Below are 15,624 nucleotides of genomic sequence, written 5' to 3' on the forward strand. Positions count from 1 at the left end.
TTCCTACGTCACCATATATCTACTCACCCACTCATATAAGAATAGCTTCCATCATTTACGATACATCCTTCCACATATTCCATCATGGGCATAAGAACCTTGGTTAAATATTTGCTATACTAAGCTGGGGGTCTTTCTCTCCCTTCATTCCATCCTAATTTTCAGCTTTTACTTGTAATTATGAAGTTTTTAATCCTTGTTTATTGCTATTATAATGAAGGTCATAATGTCTTTGATACTATGGAAGTTTTCCCTCATGTTGACTTAATAATAATGAGGAAAATATATAATTTTTATCATGTAAATACATTTATTAACTAATTAGATGTTACCACTGGAGGTCTGTCATATTCACTGTTGAACCATTTTCCTCTTATGTACTTATTACAATGGGCATACTTTTAAATTAATCGACTATGGAGGAATGCATAATTTTTACTATGCAAATATATTTATTAATTTTCCAAAAATCTATTGCTAGATGTTTCTCTTGTTTACCACTGAACTATTATTTAAGCACTTAATCGTGGTGGGTCATTCTTTGTACTATCTTATCTTTGTAAGAGGTATTTTTGGGGCCTTACTATAATTTTTGTTGGATGCAACCCGGACCTTAAGCAATATTGGGCCTTCTCGCTTCACCAATAGCCTTTGGGCCATATTCCAAGCCCAAAGTCAAGTCTCGATCTTGGCTTTCCAAATATCATATTGGCAACAACAAAAATTGCCCCTTGACAACTACTCGTTGGATTTTTATCATATTTTACTGCTAGATTATTATTAAACATCCATTTGTAGTGGAACCTCTCTTGGGCAGAATTGGATCTATTAGATTACATCAATAGTCGTTGGGTTTCCTCTCTGGCCCAACATTTTAGGCTATCTTCCTAAAATCATCCTTGCAACAAAAACCCCCCCAACAATGTTTTACCAACAAAATTTTGGTAAAACGTATTACAATTTGGGGAGCTCACACGACCCTCTTTCCTAATCTATGTAAAACTCATTTTACACCCCAACTTGTTTGTAACTCACAGAGATGGTTGTTAGCGGTGGTTGGCAATGAATTGCAGTTGGGAGACTTGAAATCAAGGTGATGATTCAAGATTGAGAGGCACAATTTGGTGGCTGAAGGTGGAAATTAGGCGGTTGGGGGTGTTGATCCAGTGTCTAAGGCGCTAATTTGGTGGTTTGGGGCTTAAATCAGGTATTAAGGGCATTGATCCATCAAGGTTGTGCTGATCTGGTGCTTGAGGGTGTGAATTGGGTCAAGTTTAGTGTTGATCCATCAGTTTTTGCTTGGAAAATTTGATGGTTTGAGCTTAGATATTTTAGATCACATCAAACATTTGAAAATATCTTAATAATGAAACAAACAGAGTATAAAGCTCTTTGAGTTTTATGAAATAAATTAAGAGACTCTTTATTGAGTTAGGCATTGGAAACTCCCTTTTTGGTTAGCCTTCAACAATTTCTTAAGTTTTCTTTTTCCTCAGGGAAGAAAGGAGAAAAAAAAAAAAGAGAAGATAAGTGCATACCTTATTATTAACTTATAATAGAAAATTTTAAAAATAACCAAAAAGGAAAAACAACTTACACTTGACTTTTCAAATGAGACCAATATTGGATTTTGAGTCATAACTGTGGGAAAAGGGAATAATATGTAATTTAAATACAACAAAACTAGCTAGGTAAGAATATAATTGGTGGGGGTAAGGGGAGAGAAGTTTAGGGTAAAGGAATAACAAATTAAATGGTCCCTTAAAAGCTTTTAACTCCCCGTGTTTAGGGGTGTGTAGCCAACCCGCCGACCTGCCAAAATCGGCCCAACCTAACCCAACCCAACTTGCTAGGTTGGGTTGGGTAATAATTTTTTTTTTTTATAGTGGGTTAGATTGAGTTCAGGTCATAAAATTCCAAACCTGCCAAACCCGACCCAACCTACCCATATATTTAAAATATATTATTATATAATTAAAAAACTTTTTTAAATAACCAGCTTTTCCTCCTATCCTATATAAAAGCCAATATTAATGTATATTAGTTCATATATTAATGTATAATTGAGTTTATCAACTCAAGTGGCAGGTGTGATATTTTTTTTTGCTCAATTTAATAATAATAGTTATAAAAAACTTGTCCAACTCATGGATTCAACCCGACTCATGTGGGTTGGGTTAGACTTATGTGATAGGTTGGATTAAGTTGAAATTTTTTAACCCACCATAATGGGTTGAGTTGGGTTGGATTGGGTTAAGGAAATTTTTGGACCAACCCGACTACTTATGTTTTTTTTTTTTCCGATAGGCGACTACCTATGTTGATTAGACATGAGGACACGCGCGCTGGAATGCGCTTAAAATAAGCATTTTTTTAATACTATTTAATTAAAAAAATAATAGCCGGCTGAAATGGCTTATTTTGCTTGGATGAGCACAGCCAAAAAAGAAAAAAGAAAAAAGAAAAAAGAAAAAAGAGATTATTAACAACAAAGGCTTCTTCTTCGACTATTCTTTCTTTCTCTCTCTAAAAGTCAGGTCAGGTCAGGTCAGAGAATTTGTTTTTGTTTTTTTTTTTGTTAGAGAGAGAAAAAAGAAAAATCCACTACAGACGCAGAAACGAATCGTCTAAGGAATCAAATCATAATCAAACACCTATACATAAACACATAAATATTAAAAAACCTCTCTCTCTCTCCTTCTGACTCTTTGAGTTTGGTTCTGTCTCTCTGAATTTTTTTTTTTGTTTTGTTTTGTTAATATTTTCTGACCTAGATCTTGAATACCCATTTGGTCAAAGGCTTCAGCTTCCAGATCCCTCACAGATTTGCGTCAATTAGGTATCTCTCTCGGCTCATTTCTATTCATCATTTCTGACAATTTTTCTCTGTTATGTTATTGTTTACAAGTGTGTTTCTTAATATATTTTTTTTACGTGTTTTCTCAGCAACCAAACGGGGAATAGTGGGAAATTCTTGTTGGGGGGGTTGACTAAAGTTTTCGATAGAGTGTGCATTTGGGACATGGAGTTTTCATTTTTTGGGGCTTTGAGCAAGTCTTAGTTTTTTTTTTGGGGGGGGAGGTGGGTAGGTTGAAAGTTGAAACTGTGGTGGGCGCTGGATTTTGGGTTTGACTTTTTAAACGCCTTTGTTGGAATTTTATGGTTTATATATACTTGAAGAAATGGGAATTTTCTGTATTGGTTGGTTTAATTAGTTATTGAATTCAAAGGGTTTGCTTATCAAACTCGTTGAATTCAATGGGATTGATAATTATTGATGTTTAATTGTATGCTCTTTTGCTCTGTTTGATTGGTGAGAAAGAAAATACTTTAGGTAATGTCCAGCTGAGTCTTTATTCAGAAAGTTAAATCTATAACTGGTATATGTATAAACTGGATGTTTATAATCTTTGACCATTTGATTTTGTTGTTGTTTTTCTTTCAAAATTTCAGGGTTGGGGGGCTTGATCAAACTACTCTCTCTCTCTCTCTCTCTCTCTGTGTGTGTTTCTGTTTCTATCTCCTTATTATTTGGGGTTAATTAGGTGAGAGGAAAGGGTTTTCTGGTGGATGGGGAGGACAAAGGACGAGGGAGAGATCATTTGGAGATGAAGATTTGATTGATGAGTTTATTGTAAATGAAGACCGGTCAGGCGTGGCGTGTTGGCATGGCTGATATGCAGATATTGTCGGGGCCTCGCCACCGCCCTCCTTTAAGGCGGCCCATGTGGATCATAATCTTGGTTTTGTTGGTCACATTGTTTCTGATTTGTGCATATATGTATCCACCCCAAAGCAGTGCAGCATGTTATGTATTTTCTTCTCGGGGATGCATTTCAATTACTGATTGGCTTCCACCTGCACCTGCACGGGAATTTACGGATGAAGAACTTGCATCTCATGTTGTGATTAAAGATATCCTGAATTCACATCCTATTCTGTCTCACAAGTCTAAAATTGCCTTCATGTTCTTGACTCCCGGTTCTTTACCATTTGAGAAACTGTGGGAGAAGTTTTTCCATGTAAGTACGGCACAAGGACAAATTTTTCCTACATCTGGGTTCTGCAAGAATTTCCACCAACCCATTTTGTGGCATTTCAAATGACCATTGGCATGTATTTTATTTAGATGAACAAGTCTCATTACTTTCAAATAGGTCTTGTGACTTAAAACTACACATGGATTGTCATTTAAATCACCATGTAGTGGGTAGGAAGAACTTTCCAGGAAAATTCTGTCAACGAAATAGATTCTAAGACTAGTAATAAATGTGCAACCTGTTATTGTTTGATCCTGTTTACCATCATTTTTATTGATAAAGCCTGTTTTATTGTTGGTAAATTCATATATTTAGCTGAAGCTTTTCCATCATTTTTGGCAGGGTCATGAAGGAAAATTCTCTGTTTATGTGCATGCATCTAAGGAAAAACCAGTACATGTGAGCCGTTATTTTGTTAATCGGGACATACGCAGTGATCAGGTTCACAAATTTAATTTCAAAGTGTACTCTTGGTTTATGTTTCTTCATGCTTAGATTATACATTGAAATGGGTATTTTTCAGGAAAAAAAAAAACTATGATCAAACTGTTTGCTGCACTCATTGTACAGTTTATTTTATTTTATTTTTAAAATCAGCATTTCTGTTTTTGGTAGATATTAATTCGCAGTGTGAAAAATAGAAATTATTGCTCCATCAGGAAAAAAAAAAAAACAGCTTCATTTGCTTAAAATGTGGGCATAATCTCAGAACTCTCCTTTGTTTTTGTTTTTTTGTTTTTTTGTTTTTTTTTTGATAAGTAATAAAAGTTTTGTTGAAGATGAAAAATACTTAATGTTCATGGTGATGAATACAAATTTAACTTAAAAAATTACAAAAAGATCAAATAGAAGATGTAAAAGAGTTTTGGAACTCAAACATGGTAAAACCTCATGCCCAAGACCAATCAAACAAAGTACAAATCAACAAAGATTTCAATTGCTCAAGAGGTCTGTCAACATCCCAAAACATACTACTATCCCATGCCTTCCACATAGCCACATCAAGTGTGCTGGCACCAGATTCCATACACTTGAGGAATGTTTCACAAACCAATTCTCCATACAAATAGAAGAGTTTCTACAGTCAATGACATCTCTCACTGAATCCCAAACATCCTAAACACTTCACTCCACAAAGCATAAGCAACATTGGAATGGAGTAAAAGATGGTGCACCATGCACCTTTTTCCCACTACACTGACATACCAACTTACTAATTATAAACCCCTCTTGATAAGGTTATCAATAGGCATGAATTATATGTGTACAGCTGTCCGATGAAGATGTGCCACTGCTCGAATGGATTGATTAATAAAATTTTGGTTTAGTTCTCCAATTATTAATTTTAGCTGGGCTGGGCATGGTTCCTTTATCCCTTTATTGGAAACTTATCTATTGGAGGTAATATGATTAAAATTTGATATACTAACTACTAAGACTGTTCTGAGCTATGATTCACAAATATAGATATAGGAAATGAGTAAGATAATATATATAGATTGATAAGGAAAATCCTAAGTATGACAAAGAAGAAGATATGACCAAGAAATTACTTACATGTCAAGGACTAGCCAAAAAGTTACATATGAATCCATAGGGTTTTGAACTCGTCTTCTGCATCTATTCCATTATAATGGGAGGAGGAAAGTGCTTATTGGCATCTGTTGTTTTGGCATAACTAATCGGAAAGAATTAATTCTAAAAATTCTAGTAAAATTTACTTTTCAAAATTGATGACAATGATGCCATTTAAGAAAAATATATACATCTATTGGCCAGTCTTTTAACCAGATGGAATCTCGTCTGATGTAAACAAGGGCTGGCGGATTAACCAATTAAGTCTTGGGTTTAATCCTGTATTATGTAATTTGTGTTTGCCTACCTTACTCAGTCCTTAACCCAATGGAAAATGTTTCAAACACTTGACTCTTTGTGGGGGAAAATGTTTGTTGCTTTTGGTTTATGACCACTTGGGTAGACATGGTTTAGTTTTTTTGCAGTATAGATTAACGTAACCTTTTTTCAGTCGTTTCAAGAAGTTTAAGTTGTGCACTTAAATGTTCAAATCTGCTGATATGAAGGTTAAAGCAACAATTACCTCTATTGTGATTTGTAAGAAAAGAAGGGTAACACTCATGACATGATCTGTAGATAAGTTATCAATTTTCTCCCCTCTTCCTCCCAAATATATCTATTAAATTCTATCAAATCCATAATTGTTTGTTGAAGTCTTGATGTGCTGCTTTGGTAGATAATTCTTTTTTTAAATGTTAGTTGTTTATAAAGATCATATATTGTTTTGGCAGTACTTGTTGTTATGATATTAGTTTGTTCTTATTATATTATTATTATTTGAGAAGTAATTATCTTTGTTGATGAAGAGCCACTATCTCACATACAAAGGATATACAAGCTGTAGTCCTAAAGAATTACAAAGAACAACAGTTACAATTGTAAAGAAAGAGAATAAATGTTACTAATTTGTAGTTATTATTGTTGTTTAATGTGATAGAGATTGATGAGCATTTAAATTAATAAAATTAGTTGGTTTATCATGTTTGCAGGTCATATGGGGGAAAATTTCGATGGTTGATGCAGAGAGGCGATTGTTGGCATATGCTCTCCAAGATCCTGATAACCAGCATTTTGTTTTACTTTCTGATAGGTGATGAGCTTTTATAGTTATGTGGAATTACTTTTTGCCAACTAATTTTAATTGATTTTGCTATTATCAATTCTGCTTAAGCATTTCTGGCATTGCAGTTGTGTACCATTACACCGTTTTGAGTATATATACGACTATCTGATGCATACAAATATCAGCTTTGTTGACTGGTAAGTGAACCCTTTCTGTATAACGGCCTATTATAAGGATGCCTTGTCTGTTGTTGATGCACTCCTTCCTTCCCCGCCCCTTTTTAATTTTGTTGTATATTTTTCCTTCAGCTTTCAGGATCCTGGTCCACATGGAAATGGAAGGTACTCAGAACACATGTTACCTGAAATTGAGAAGAAAGACTTTAGAAAGGGTGCACAGGTATACATTCAACTAAGATGATAATGAGGCTGGGGATGTAGTTGGCAAAACATGAAATACTTGATGTGCATTGCTGTTGTTAGGATAGTTATTTGGACAAAACATGTGGCTAATGTAGCCCTTTTCCAGATGGGATATCAAAAAAAAAAAAAAAATTGATTGAATAAACAGTGTCCTCCATCTTTCCATGACCTTTGTAGTTTGTTATTTAAATATATTACCAGTTGGGAGAAATACTATATCTTATAATTAGGACCTTATTAATACTTTTACCGGTACTTTTGGCACAATAATCTCAGTATCAAATGTCATCCAATCTCTGTTGTCCATTTTGTATACATTCTGGTGTATGAAGTCAAACCAAAGTCTATAGGTTATAAGAGGGATGCATTTTTTTTCATCCTGCTGTAAGAGCTTTGCTCTTTTTTACCCCACATATATAGGACAGGGTTGGTGGTGATGAGTTCTTGGCTTAGATATACTAATATGCTAGAATCTGAACTTCTATTGGTATCTTAATATATGTAACCATTAATACTTTAATTTCTGTTCAGTGGTTCTCAATGAAGCGGCAGCATGCTGTGATAGTTGTGGCTGACAATCTTTACTACTCTAAATTCCGTGATTACTGCAAGGTGATTTTGAATTGCATCTTCAATCTTTGTGGTTTCTCAAAATAGTAACGTGTGTCTGGGTGTGTGTGTGTATATATATATATTGGACAAAGTTTGGCAACAAATTTGGTTGTAGCCTAAAGCTACAACTCTACTTAATATCTTTTTATTAAATGTGAATTTAAAAAAATCCACCATTAGATCACTTTTTCTTTTTATATCCTTCATGCTTGCGCAATTTCTAGCAGATTAAAGATCAATAACTATGTCATAAATCAAATGTTTTAATTTTAAGCTTTTGTGGTCTTAAATTTTGCATAAAAAAATAAGTTCATGAATCAAATAGTAAATAATATCCGATTGGCACAAAATTTGACATGTGTGTTGAGAACATAAAGAACAATCAATTCAACAGTTAGATTTTCAAAATATATAGTCATATTAATTTTTTTAGTGGGAGTTTTAATCTTAGGCTATAACCAAGTTTGTAGCCAAACTTTGTTTATATATATTTATATGTTGTGCAATATTTTCTTCCTCGATACTTCTTATGAATGTTCTCCGAGATGCTAATTAAAAAAAGATGCTTGTTCATATTGTACCATTGATTTCCAGTTGTTTCTTATGCAAATTTAGATGGTAACATGTGGAATTTTGATGCTCTGTTGATTTCAAGATCATCATCATCATTGTTGTGTAATCTTCTTTCCCTCCCTTAGGTACTTTTATATATTTTTAGGCACTTCATGAAGATCCTATGCATTTATGGTTTGGAAAGTTATTGCTTGGTACTTTTATTTATTCCTTGGTTGCATGGATTATTTGCATGGCAGAAGATTTTATAAGGCATATGCAATAAATGTGTTTTGCACCATTACTCAATATATACTGAAGTTGTATAGTTTCATTTCATATAAGTGTGTTTGGTAAGGGGGAAAAGTGTGGGGGGGGGGGGGGAGGGGGGAAAATGGAAGATGGATTGCTACTTTCTCTTGTTTGGTTGAGTTGAAAAGTGGTAGGAAGCAGTAGGAGTGATGGGTATTCTCCATCAAGGCCCATCATGTTCAATCTTCTCAAAATGGGAGGGAAAAAAGACAAAAATATAATGTATGGATGATTTGACAGTAATCAACAGAAGGATGTAAAAGAAAATTTAAAAGAAGATGCTTAGTGGACTATCACTTTATTTCCTCACTGTTCTATCCTTCTAATTAAACAAAACCTTTAAGTCTCAAACTCATGAACTCACCCTATTTACTTGGCCCTCAAGTTTGTGCCTGTTCTCTTCCATTATTCATGTACTTGCATTATTGGAGTAGTTTTGGGACAGCACTGACTTATCTCATTGATAAATGGATGCTGCTTTTGAGGATGTATCAATTGTGTTTTTCTCCTTTGATTGTACTAGGACACCAGAATGTGCACATAATAGAAGTTGATGGACCATTGAGCTTGATTACCTAAACTTTTTGTACCTATGTTGTCAGTGTTCCTACTTTGAAGCTTGATATGTTAGCCTTTGGTTTGATTGGTGAACCTAGAACATTATTTGTTGCTCTTGAATTGCGAAGTAAGCCGGGAGATTGAATATTTCTATAAATTTGTAATGCATTCTGAGACATAGACCTGATTTGTGCTGTGAATCTTATCACTATGATACTCGTATATATATTAGGAAATTTGGTTTTGCATTAGATGGTTATGAGTTCCAAGGCAGGTTATGTGAGAATATGGTTTTGTAATATTTCTTGTTTTATTTTTTCTTCATGATTGTACACTAGGACCTGCATTTGGTTTTTTTGCTGATTGGGCTTGGTTTTGGTCATTGCATTGACTTGTAATAAGTTGCGAGGTACCACATTCCCCCTGCCCTTTTTGTTTCTAACTCCTTGGCAAGATGTATTTCTCTAAGCAATTACACTTTGATAAGTGGGTTGCTAAGTTTACTTTCAAAAAATAGTTGGTTGCTAAATTCATTAAATATGGGAAACACTGTAAAGATATGTTTGTGGGATCTTTGAAACTATGAAATTTTGTAGATGTGGTTGAAGGCACCAATAGGCATTAATGTGGATGTTCTTGGATATTACAGCCAGGTTTGGAGGGGCGCAATTGCATAGCTGATGAACATTACCTGCCGACCTTTTTCCATGTAAGAATTTCTGTTAGCATTGCATTTTCAGCTTTTAATTATTTTCAGCACATCTGATGAATCTTCCAAATGTATTTTCAGATGACCGATCCTGGTGGAATTGCTAACTGGTCGGTTACACATGTTGATTGGTCTGAGAGAAAGTGGCATCCAAAATTATATAGAGCTCAGGATATTACCGAAGAGGTTCGGATGAATATTACGGTATGTTTCCGCTTGATTTGTAAAATATTTCAGACAAAACAGCCCAGCATGTGAACACTATCACAAATGTTTAACGTTATGGCCTTTTATATTTAAAATTGAGCTCATCTCCATTGCAGTCCTCCTTCATTCATCCTGCTACCTATAATTATGTGACATTTTCATGTGGGACACCACGAGTAGGAAAAAAGAGAGGATGAATTTTTAGTGACTGACTGCTGTTGCTCTTAAATTAAAGATAACAGTGCCCATCTGAGTGATGAAAAACCGGTGACCTTATCAAATTGGTATATATGTATTACTGGGGGTGGCCTTTTTTGGGTTGCATGGTGGGCGTTTGGTTGTTCTGCCACCAATGATAGTATCCTTGTTTTGTTGCCATATTTAATTGAAGATATCATAAAACCCCAAGGGGTAGCACAATTGGTTGGAGACCTCATCTATGAAGCACGGGTGCGTTTCCGGATTTGGGTGCGGGTGTAGGACTTGGCAATTTTTGAGAAAGAAGGGTGCGGGTGCGGCGATTAAAAAATTGTTAAAAATATTTTTATTCATATTTTCTATATATTGCTTATCATACTTTTTCATATGATTGTAAATATATACCAATTTAAGAGTAATAGTAGATAATAACTAAAAGATTATGTTCTTAAATTAGAAAAAAAAAAAAAAAATATATATATATATATATTATTCTCTCTTTAGTCATTCCACTCTAAAACTGCCCCCACCTACCAATTCTCTTATGTATTTCTCTATCTTCTCTTTCTTATTGATTTCCTTGTCTTCCTTTTTCTCTTTAAGTCCTATCTCTAACAAATCCCAATATTCCCACATCCCAATTCCCAAATCCCATCCCAGCCGTGTATTCAAAAGTTTCTTTGAAGTTCCCTTCTTTTTAGCTTTTAGGACTTTAGTTCTTTAAACAGTGTAGACTCTCTTCTTCCTGATGGTAGTCTGCTACTGGTCTCTATCTCCCTCTCCTCTCCCGTTATAGTCAGCTCCAAAGAGTGCCTCTACTTGTGCTGCAGAATTCTCTTCAAGAAATGCTTGAGCTAATCTCTTTTCCAGAAACTTTCAGAGACAAGGATAAAGCTAAAGGAGAGACAGTGGATTTGAGTTTAGAGTTTAGACCCAGCTGAAGGAGAAACAGTGTGGCTTTGAGTTTAGACCCAACAAGAAGATGAAATAGGTAGGTTCAGAAAGGGAAAAGGAAGCGAATAGCGGCCAGTTTCAGCCAATTTCAGACGGTTTCGGCCCGAATCGGCACGAATCGAAAAAAAAAAAAATGGTGAATTGGCGTGTAGGAGAGTCGCCGCAAGCACCGCGTGCAGCGGCTGTGGACCTTATTAAGTAGAGGTCACTAGTTTGAATATCCCCCTAACCCTTCCCTTGAGGCCAAACTTGTCCCAAAAAAAAAAGTTTGAACATATCATATTACAAGTTGTAGCTATTTCAATTAAATGTCATGAATTTTGATGGACAGCAGAATCGGTTGGAGACCACCTCATGATGTAGAGGTCACTAGTTTGAATATCCCCTAACCCTTCCCTCCAAACTTGTAAAAAAAAAAAAAAAAAAAGTTTGAACGTATAGTGCAAATTGTAGCTATTTCAATTAAATGTCTTGGATTTTGATGGATACTTTGATGTTGTATTTGCAGTCAATTGATGTGAGTGTGCATGTAACCAGTGATGAGAAGGTATGCTTTCCATAATGCTTCATTATTCAATCTTTCACGAGCAGATGGGTTTTGGCAATATCTAAAACAATCCTTTATTGGGCAATATCTACAGAGAGAAGTGCAGATGTGGCCTTGCTTATGGAATGGTATACAGCGGCCGTGTTACCTATTTGCCAGGAAATTCTCCCCAGATGCTCTGGACAACTTGTTGCATCTTTTCTCAAATTACACGACAGTTTGAGCAAGATACAACAATTTGAGCAAGATATTTTTGACTCTTAAAATTCTTTGGTCAAATCAATTGTTGCATTTGACCCTTTCGCTCAATCTTTGGTTTCCCATATAGCTTATGAAGTTGTAAATTGTCGCATTATTAGGCTTGAATGAGCCCAAACCACAATTCTTGAGTGCAAGGGCAACTGGCTTAGCAATTAGGGTGACGTAGTAGAGCAGGAGGCTAAGAGGTTGTAAGTGTCATTTCATTGGGGATGGGTGAATTGTTGTCTATTTTTTCCCCTATAATTTGGGCTATCAATGTTGATCTACTTATGCAGCAGAAAATTTTGGGGGAATATTTCTGTGCATTTTTTTTTTTTTAAATTTTAATCGTTAATTTTTGTAAAAGATGATTACAAGTTGAAGTTCTGAATACAAAACATATTGATAGAGCTCTGAAATTCATCCTTCATTCAAGTTAAACAGAGGAAACAGTAATTACGCGAGTAGAACTACTTTTAAATATTAGTATATGCTAATCAAGACGTGCCCGCATGTTAGTAGAAAATAAAAGTTTATATGATATGCCTACATACTGAATATTATTAAATTAAATGACGGTAGCATTAATTTGAATTTAGTTAAAAAGTTTGTATGTTGTCTTATTATTTTTTTCTTTTTTTTTTGAATCCGTATCTACCCTTTTTTTTTTTTTTTTTTTTTTTTTTCTATTTTAAGAAAGAGAAATTTTTTTTGAAGAATTTTGATAGTCCGAAATTCCAGGATATGGGTATGAATGATAGAACATAAACCATGGACAGATTTTTGAGCTACTGTATTTCTTTTTTCCCCAGTTCTTATTGGTAAGAAGATACAGGCCCAACCTAATGATCTTTTTGGTTTGCTGGAACATAATATTTCAGTGTAACAATAACGTACAATTTTAGTATAATTGCTAATATATATCTTTTGCTTTTTTAAATTCATACTTAGGTGCATCAATTATGGATGTTATGTTATATAAAATACTGGATGTTTAAGTAAAGTGAGCTTAAGAAAATATTTTCCCAATGAAAATTATCTATAAGACTTCATATATTTTTGTATCATATCAAATTATCAAAACAAAATCAAATAATACGCATTCTTAACTTAATCATTACATAACAAAAGGTCATTAATTTAGGATGAATCAAAAGCTACCCTTTCAAATTTCAAATTATGAAGCAAAAAGATGTTGAATCAAACCAATAGCTCAAATTGCTCAATTTTTAATAGCAGTAGTGCCAAACAAATAACCAGACTCAAATTTCATATTCCAAGAATGAAATAAACGAGAATAAAAAAAAATTATTAAAAAAATCAAAATGTTTCTTCATGTATTGGTCGAAATCACCATATTGGTCAAAATTTAACAAAATATTTCAAAACGGATTATTTGAATTCCCTTGAATATGTTTGAATGTTTTTATGTGTTCTTCACATGATCTTGGTTGTTCATCACATGTTCATGTATAACACTAGTTTTAATCTTAAATCCACATTAAAAATATGAAAAACATATTTGTTTCATAATTCTTTCAAATCCTTGAATCTAGGATATCACCATCCACACACATTCACTAGAATTTAATTTTCAATCCAAATGCAATGCTTAATAAATTGAATTAGAGTTTATCACATGCACACACTTTAAATTCAACATGTAAATTGATTGACATATTGGATGATATGATATGAATGTTGGCCACCATAGTCTAGAAGACTGGTTTCACCGAGTAAGGTGGGTGCCTAACACCTTCCCACCTTGTAACATAGCCTCCAAGCTTAGATCAAAGGTTAATAGATCAATACTTATACTTGTAATTTTTAATTTCTAGATTGTAATTAGGAAACGAAGCCATATACTTTATCTTAAATTGTATTTAGGACCAAAGCCATGCAATTTCCTATGATCAATGAAGAATTTTTCAATTTTGGTTTTCTTATTTATTCCAATAATTAAATAAGTAGTGACTCCATTGTAAAACCCTTAATTTAAAAGGGAAAATATAATTAGTTGAACCTCCATTTTGAGAGATAATAACTCGATTCCACCCATTCACGTGGATTTGGCCCAACATCCAAAAAATAGACTGAGGGCATGGTCTCTCACAAACTATATTTACAATATGCAATATTTTACCACTCAAAATTACCACAATTTATATACCAAGTTCTTGTCACTTTGTGGGTTATGACTAAAATCTTGTATACCTATTGAATATCGAAAAAAAAAAAATTGTATACCTATTCTTTTATAATACCCGTTACTTTCTTTTAGGTTGTTTCGAATTCAATATTTGGGTAATACACGCATTGGTGGCAATCTTTCATTTTGCTTGCTGCTAGCAAAAAGAAAAAATCTAAATGGACAGTGACTTGCTTCTTTAATTAGTTTGGTTTGTGGTTTATGATATTTACTTGTGTTACATTAAGTCTTGTAATTATGTTTGACTTTTGTAATTATGTGATATTTTGTCACAGAATTATAAAGGGGGAGATTAAGGGGTTGTTTGGATTTTCAGTTTTCATCACCCACAATTATGTTTCCATTACTCATAACTCAAAATATGTGGGTCCCATGGCTGAATGGTTTGTTTGGGGATGTTTTCAGTTTTTGTTTCCATCACTCAATTTTTTGATTTTTGAATGAAGAGTTATGGAAACTGAAAACACATTTTAGGTGTTTTTGAGTTATGGTAACAGAGTTACGATGACATTTTAGTAAATAAACAGACATAGCTGGGACCCACGGTCAGAGAAAAGTCACAACAAGCACACCTTTTGATGGCAGATGCAACGGCTCTCTCTCTCTCTCTCTCTCAACCAGATCACTCCTCCATCTTCATACCACCACAAGTCCTTAGAAGCCTCTGCCTTGCCCACACCTCCTCATGCACGTAGTCACCGATCGAAGCTCAGCCAACCTGCGCTACCCCAACCTTAGAAATGCAGTTCTTCACGCACCGTTGCATCGATCTTCCCCACCAACCTCTTTCTCAGTTTTTTCACCAATTCGAAGGTATTTTATACATTTGAGCTATTTTATACATTTGATTTTTTTGGCAATAGGGTGGTATTTTGCATCTCTTAGATCTATTTCAACCTGTGGTGATTGATTGTTGCGTGTTTGCTTCTCTTTTTTTTTTTTGTGTTTGGGTTTTCGTTTCTTCGGGTTGAGGGTTTCGTGCAGGGGCGGAGCCACCTTATGCATTGGGGGGGCCATGGCCCCTCCAATTTTTTTTAAAACCTCTCTAATTATAAATAAAATTAGTCTACAATCATTTTGAGTTAAGAGCTGGTCCCCACAAGATTAAAAGATTGGCCCCCCCCCTCCAACACATCACTCATGAAATTCTCCCCACTCCAAATCCCAACTGTGCAATGGTAAAAATTAACTCCTCTTGTCTTTCCCATTCTTCTCTAAAGCATGATAGCCACGTCCATATTTTTCTAGTTTTTAGTTATTCAATTTTTGTGAAAGGATAATATTGAGGAGTAGTACTTTAGATTACTTGATTAAACTCATATGTATTGAATTTTAGTGTCCTTAAAAATAATATTATTGTTTGTATTTTATTGGACATGTTAAATATGTGCTTGAATTTAATTGAAGAACATAATGTATTACATTT

General features: G+C 34.3%; 1 protein-coding gene across 2 annotated transcripts; it reads left to right on the top strand.

Moving 5' to 3' along the window:
* Positions 1-2,514: 2,514 nt before the first annotated feature.
* Positions 2,515-12,412, top strand: LOC142611939 (glycosyltransferase BC10-like). Of its 2 annotated transcripts, none has more exons than XM_075784089.1 (11): positions 2,515-2,839; positions 3,454-4,022; positions 4,383-4,481; positions 6,605-6,705; positions 6,804-6,875; positions 6,987-7,077; positions 7,632-7,712; positions 9,784-9,843; positions 9,925-10,047; positions 11,711-11,749; positions 11,844-12,412. In XM_075784089.1, the coding sequence occupies exons 2-11, from the start codon at positions 3,639-3,641 to the stop codon at positions 11,970-11,972; spliced, it is 1,179 nt and encodes a 392-aa protein (XP_075640204.1). In that variant the 5' UTR covers positions 2,515-2,839; positions 3,454-3,638; the 3' UTR covers positions 11,973-12,412. The 2 variants fall into 2 exon arrangements, with proteins under 2 accessions (XP_075640204.1, XP_075640208.1); XM_075784093.1 differs by lacking the exon at positions 2,515-2,839 and adding an exon at positions 3,164-3,334.
* Positions 12,413-15,624: the final 3,212 nt, after the last annotated feature.

This window comes from Castanea sativa, chromosome 1, assembly GCF_040712315.1.
Source record: "Castanea sativa cultivar Marrone di Chiusa Pesio chromosome 1, ASM4071231v1".
In the NCBI taxonomy this organism is placed as follows: Eukaryota; Viridiplantae; Streptophyta; class Magnoliopsida; order Fagales; family Fagaceae; genus Castanea; species Castanea sativa.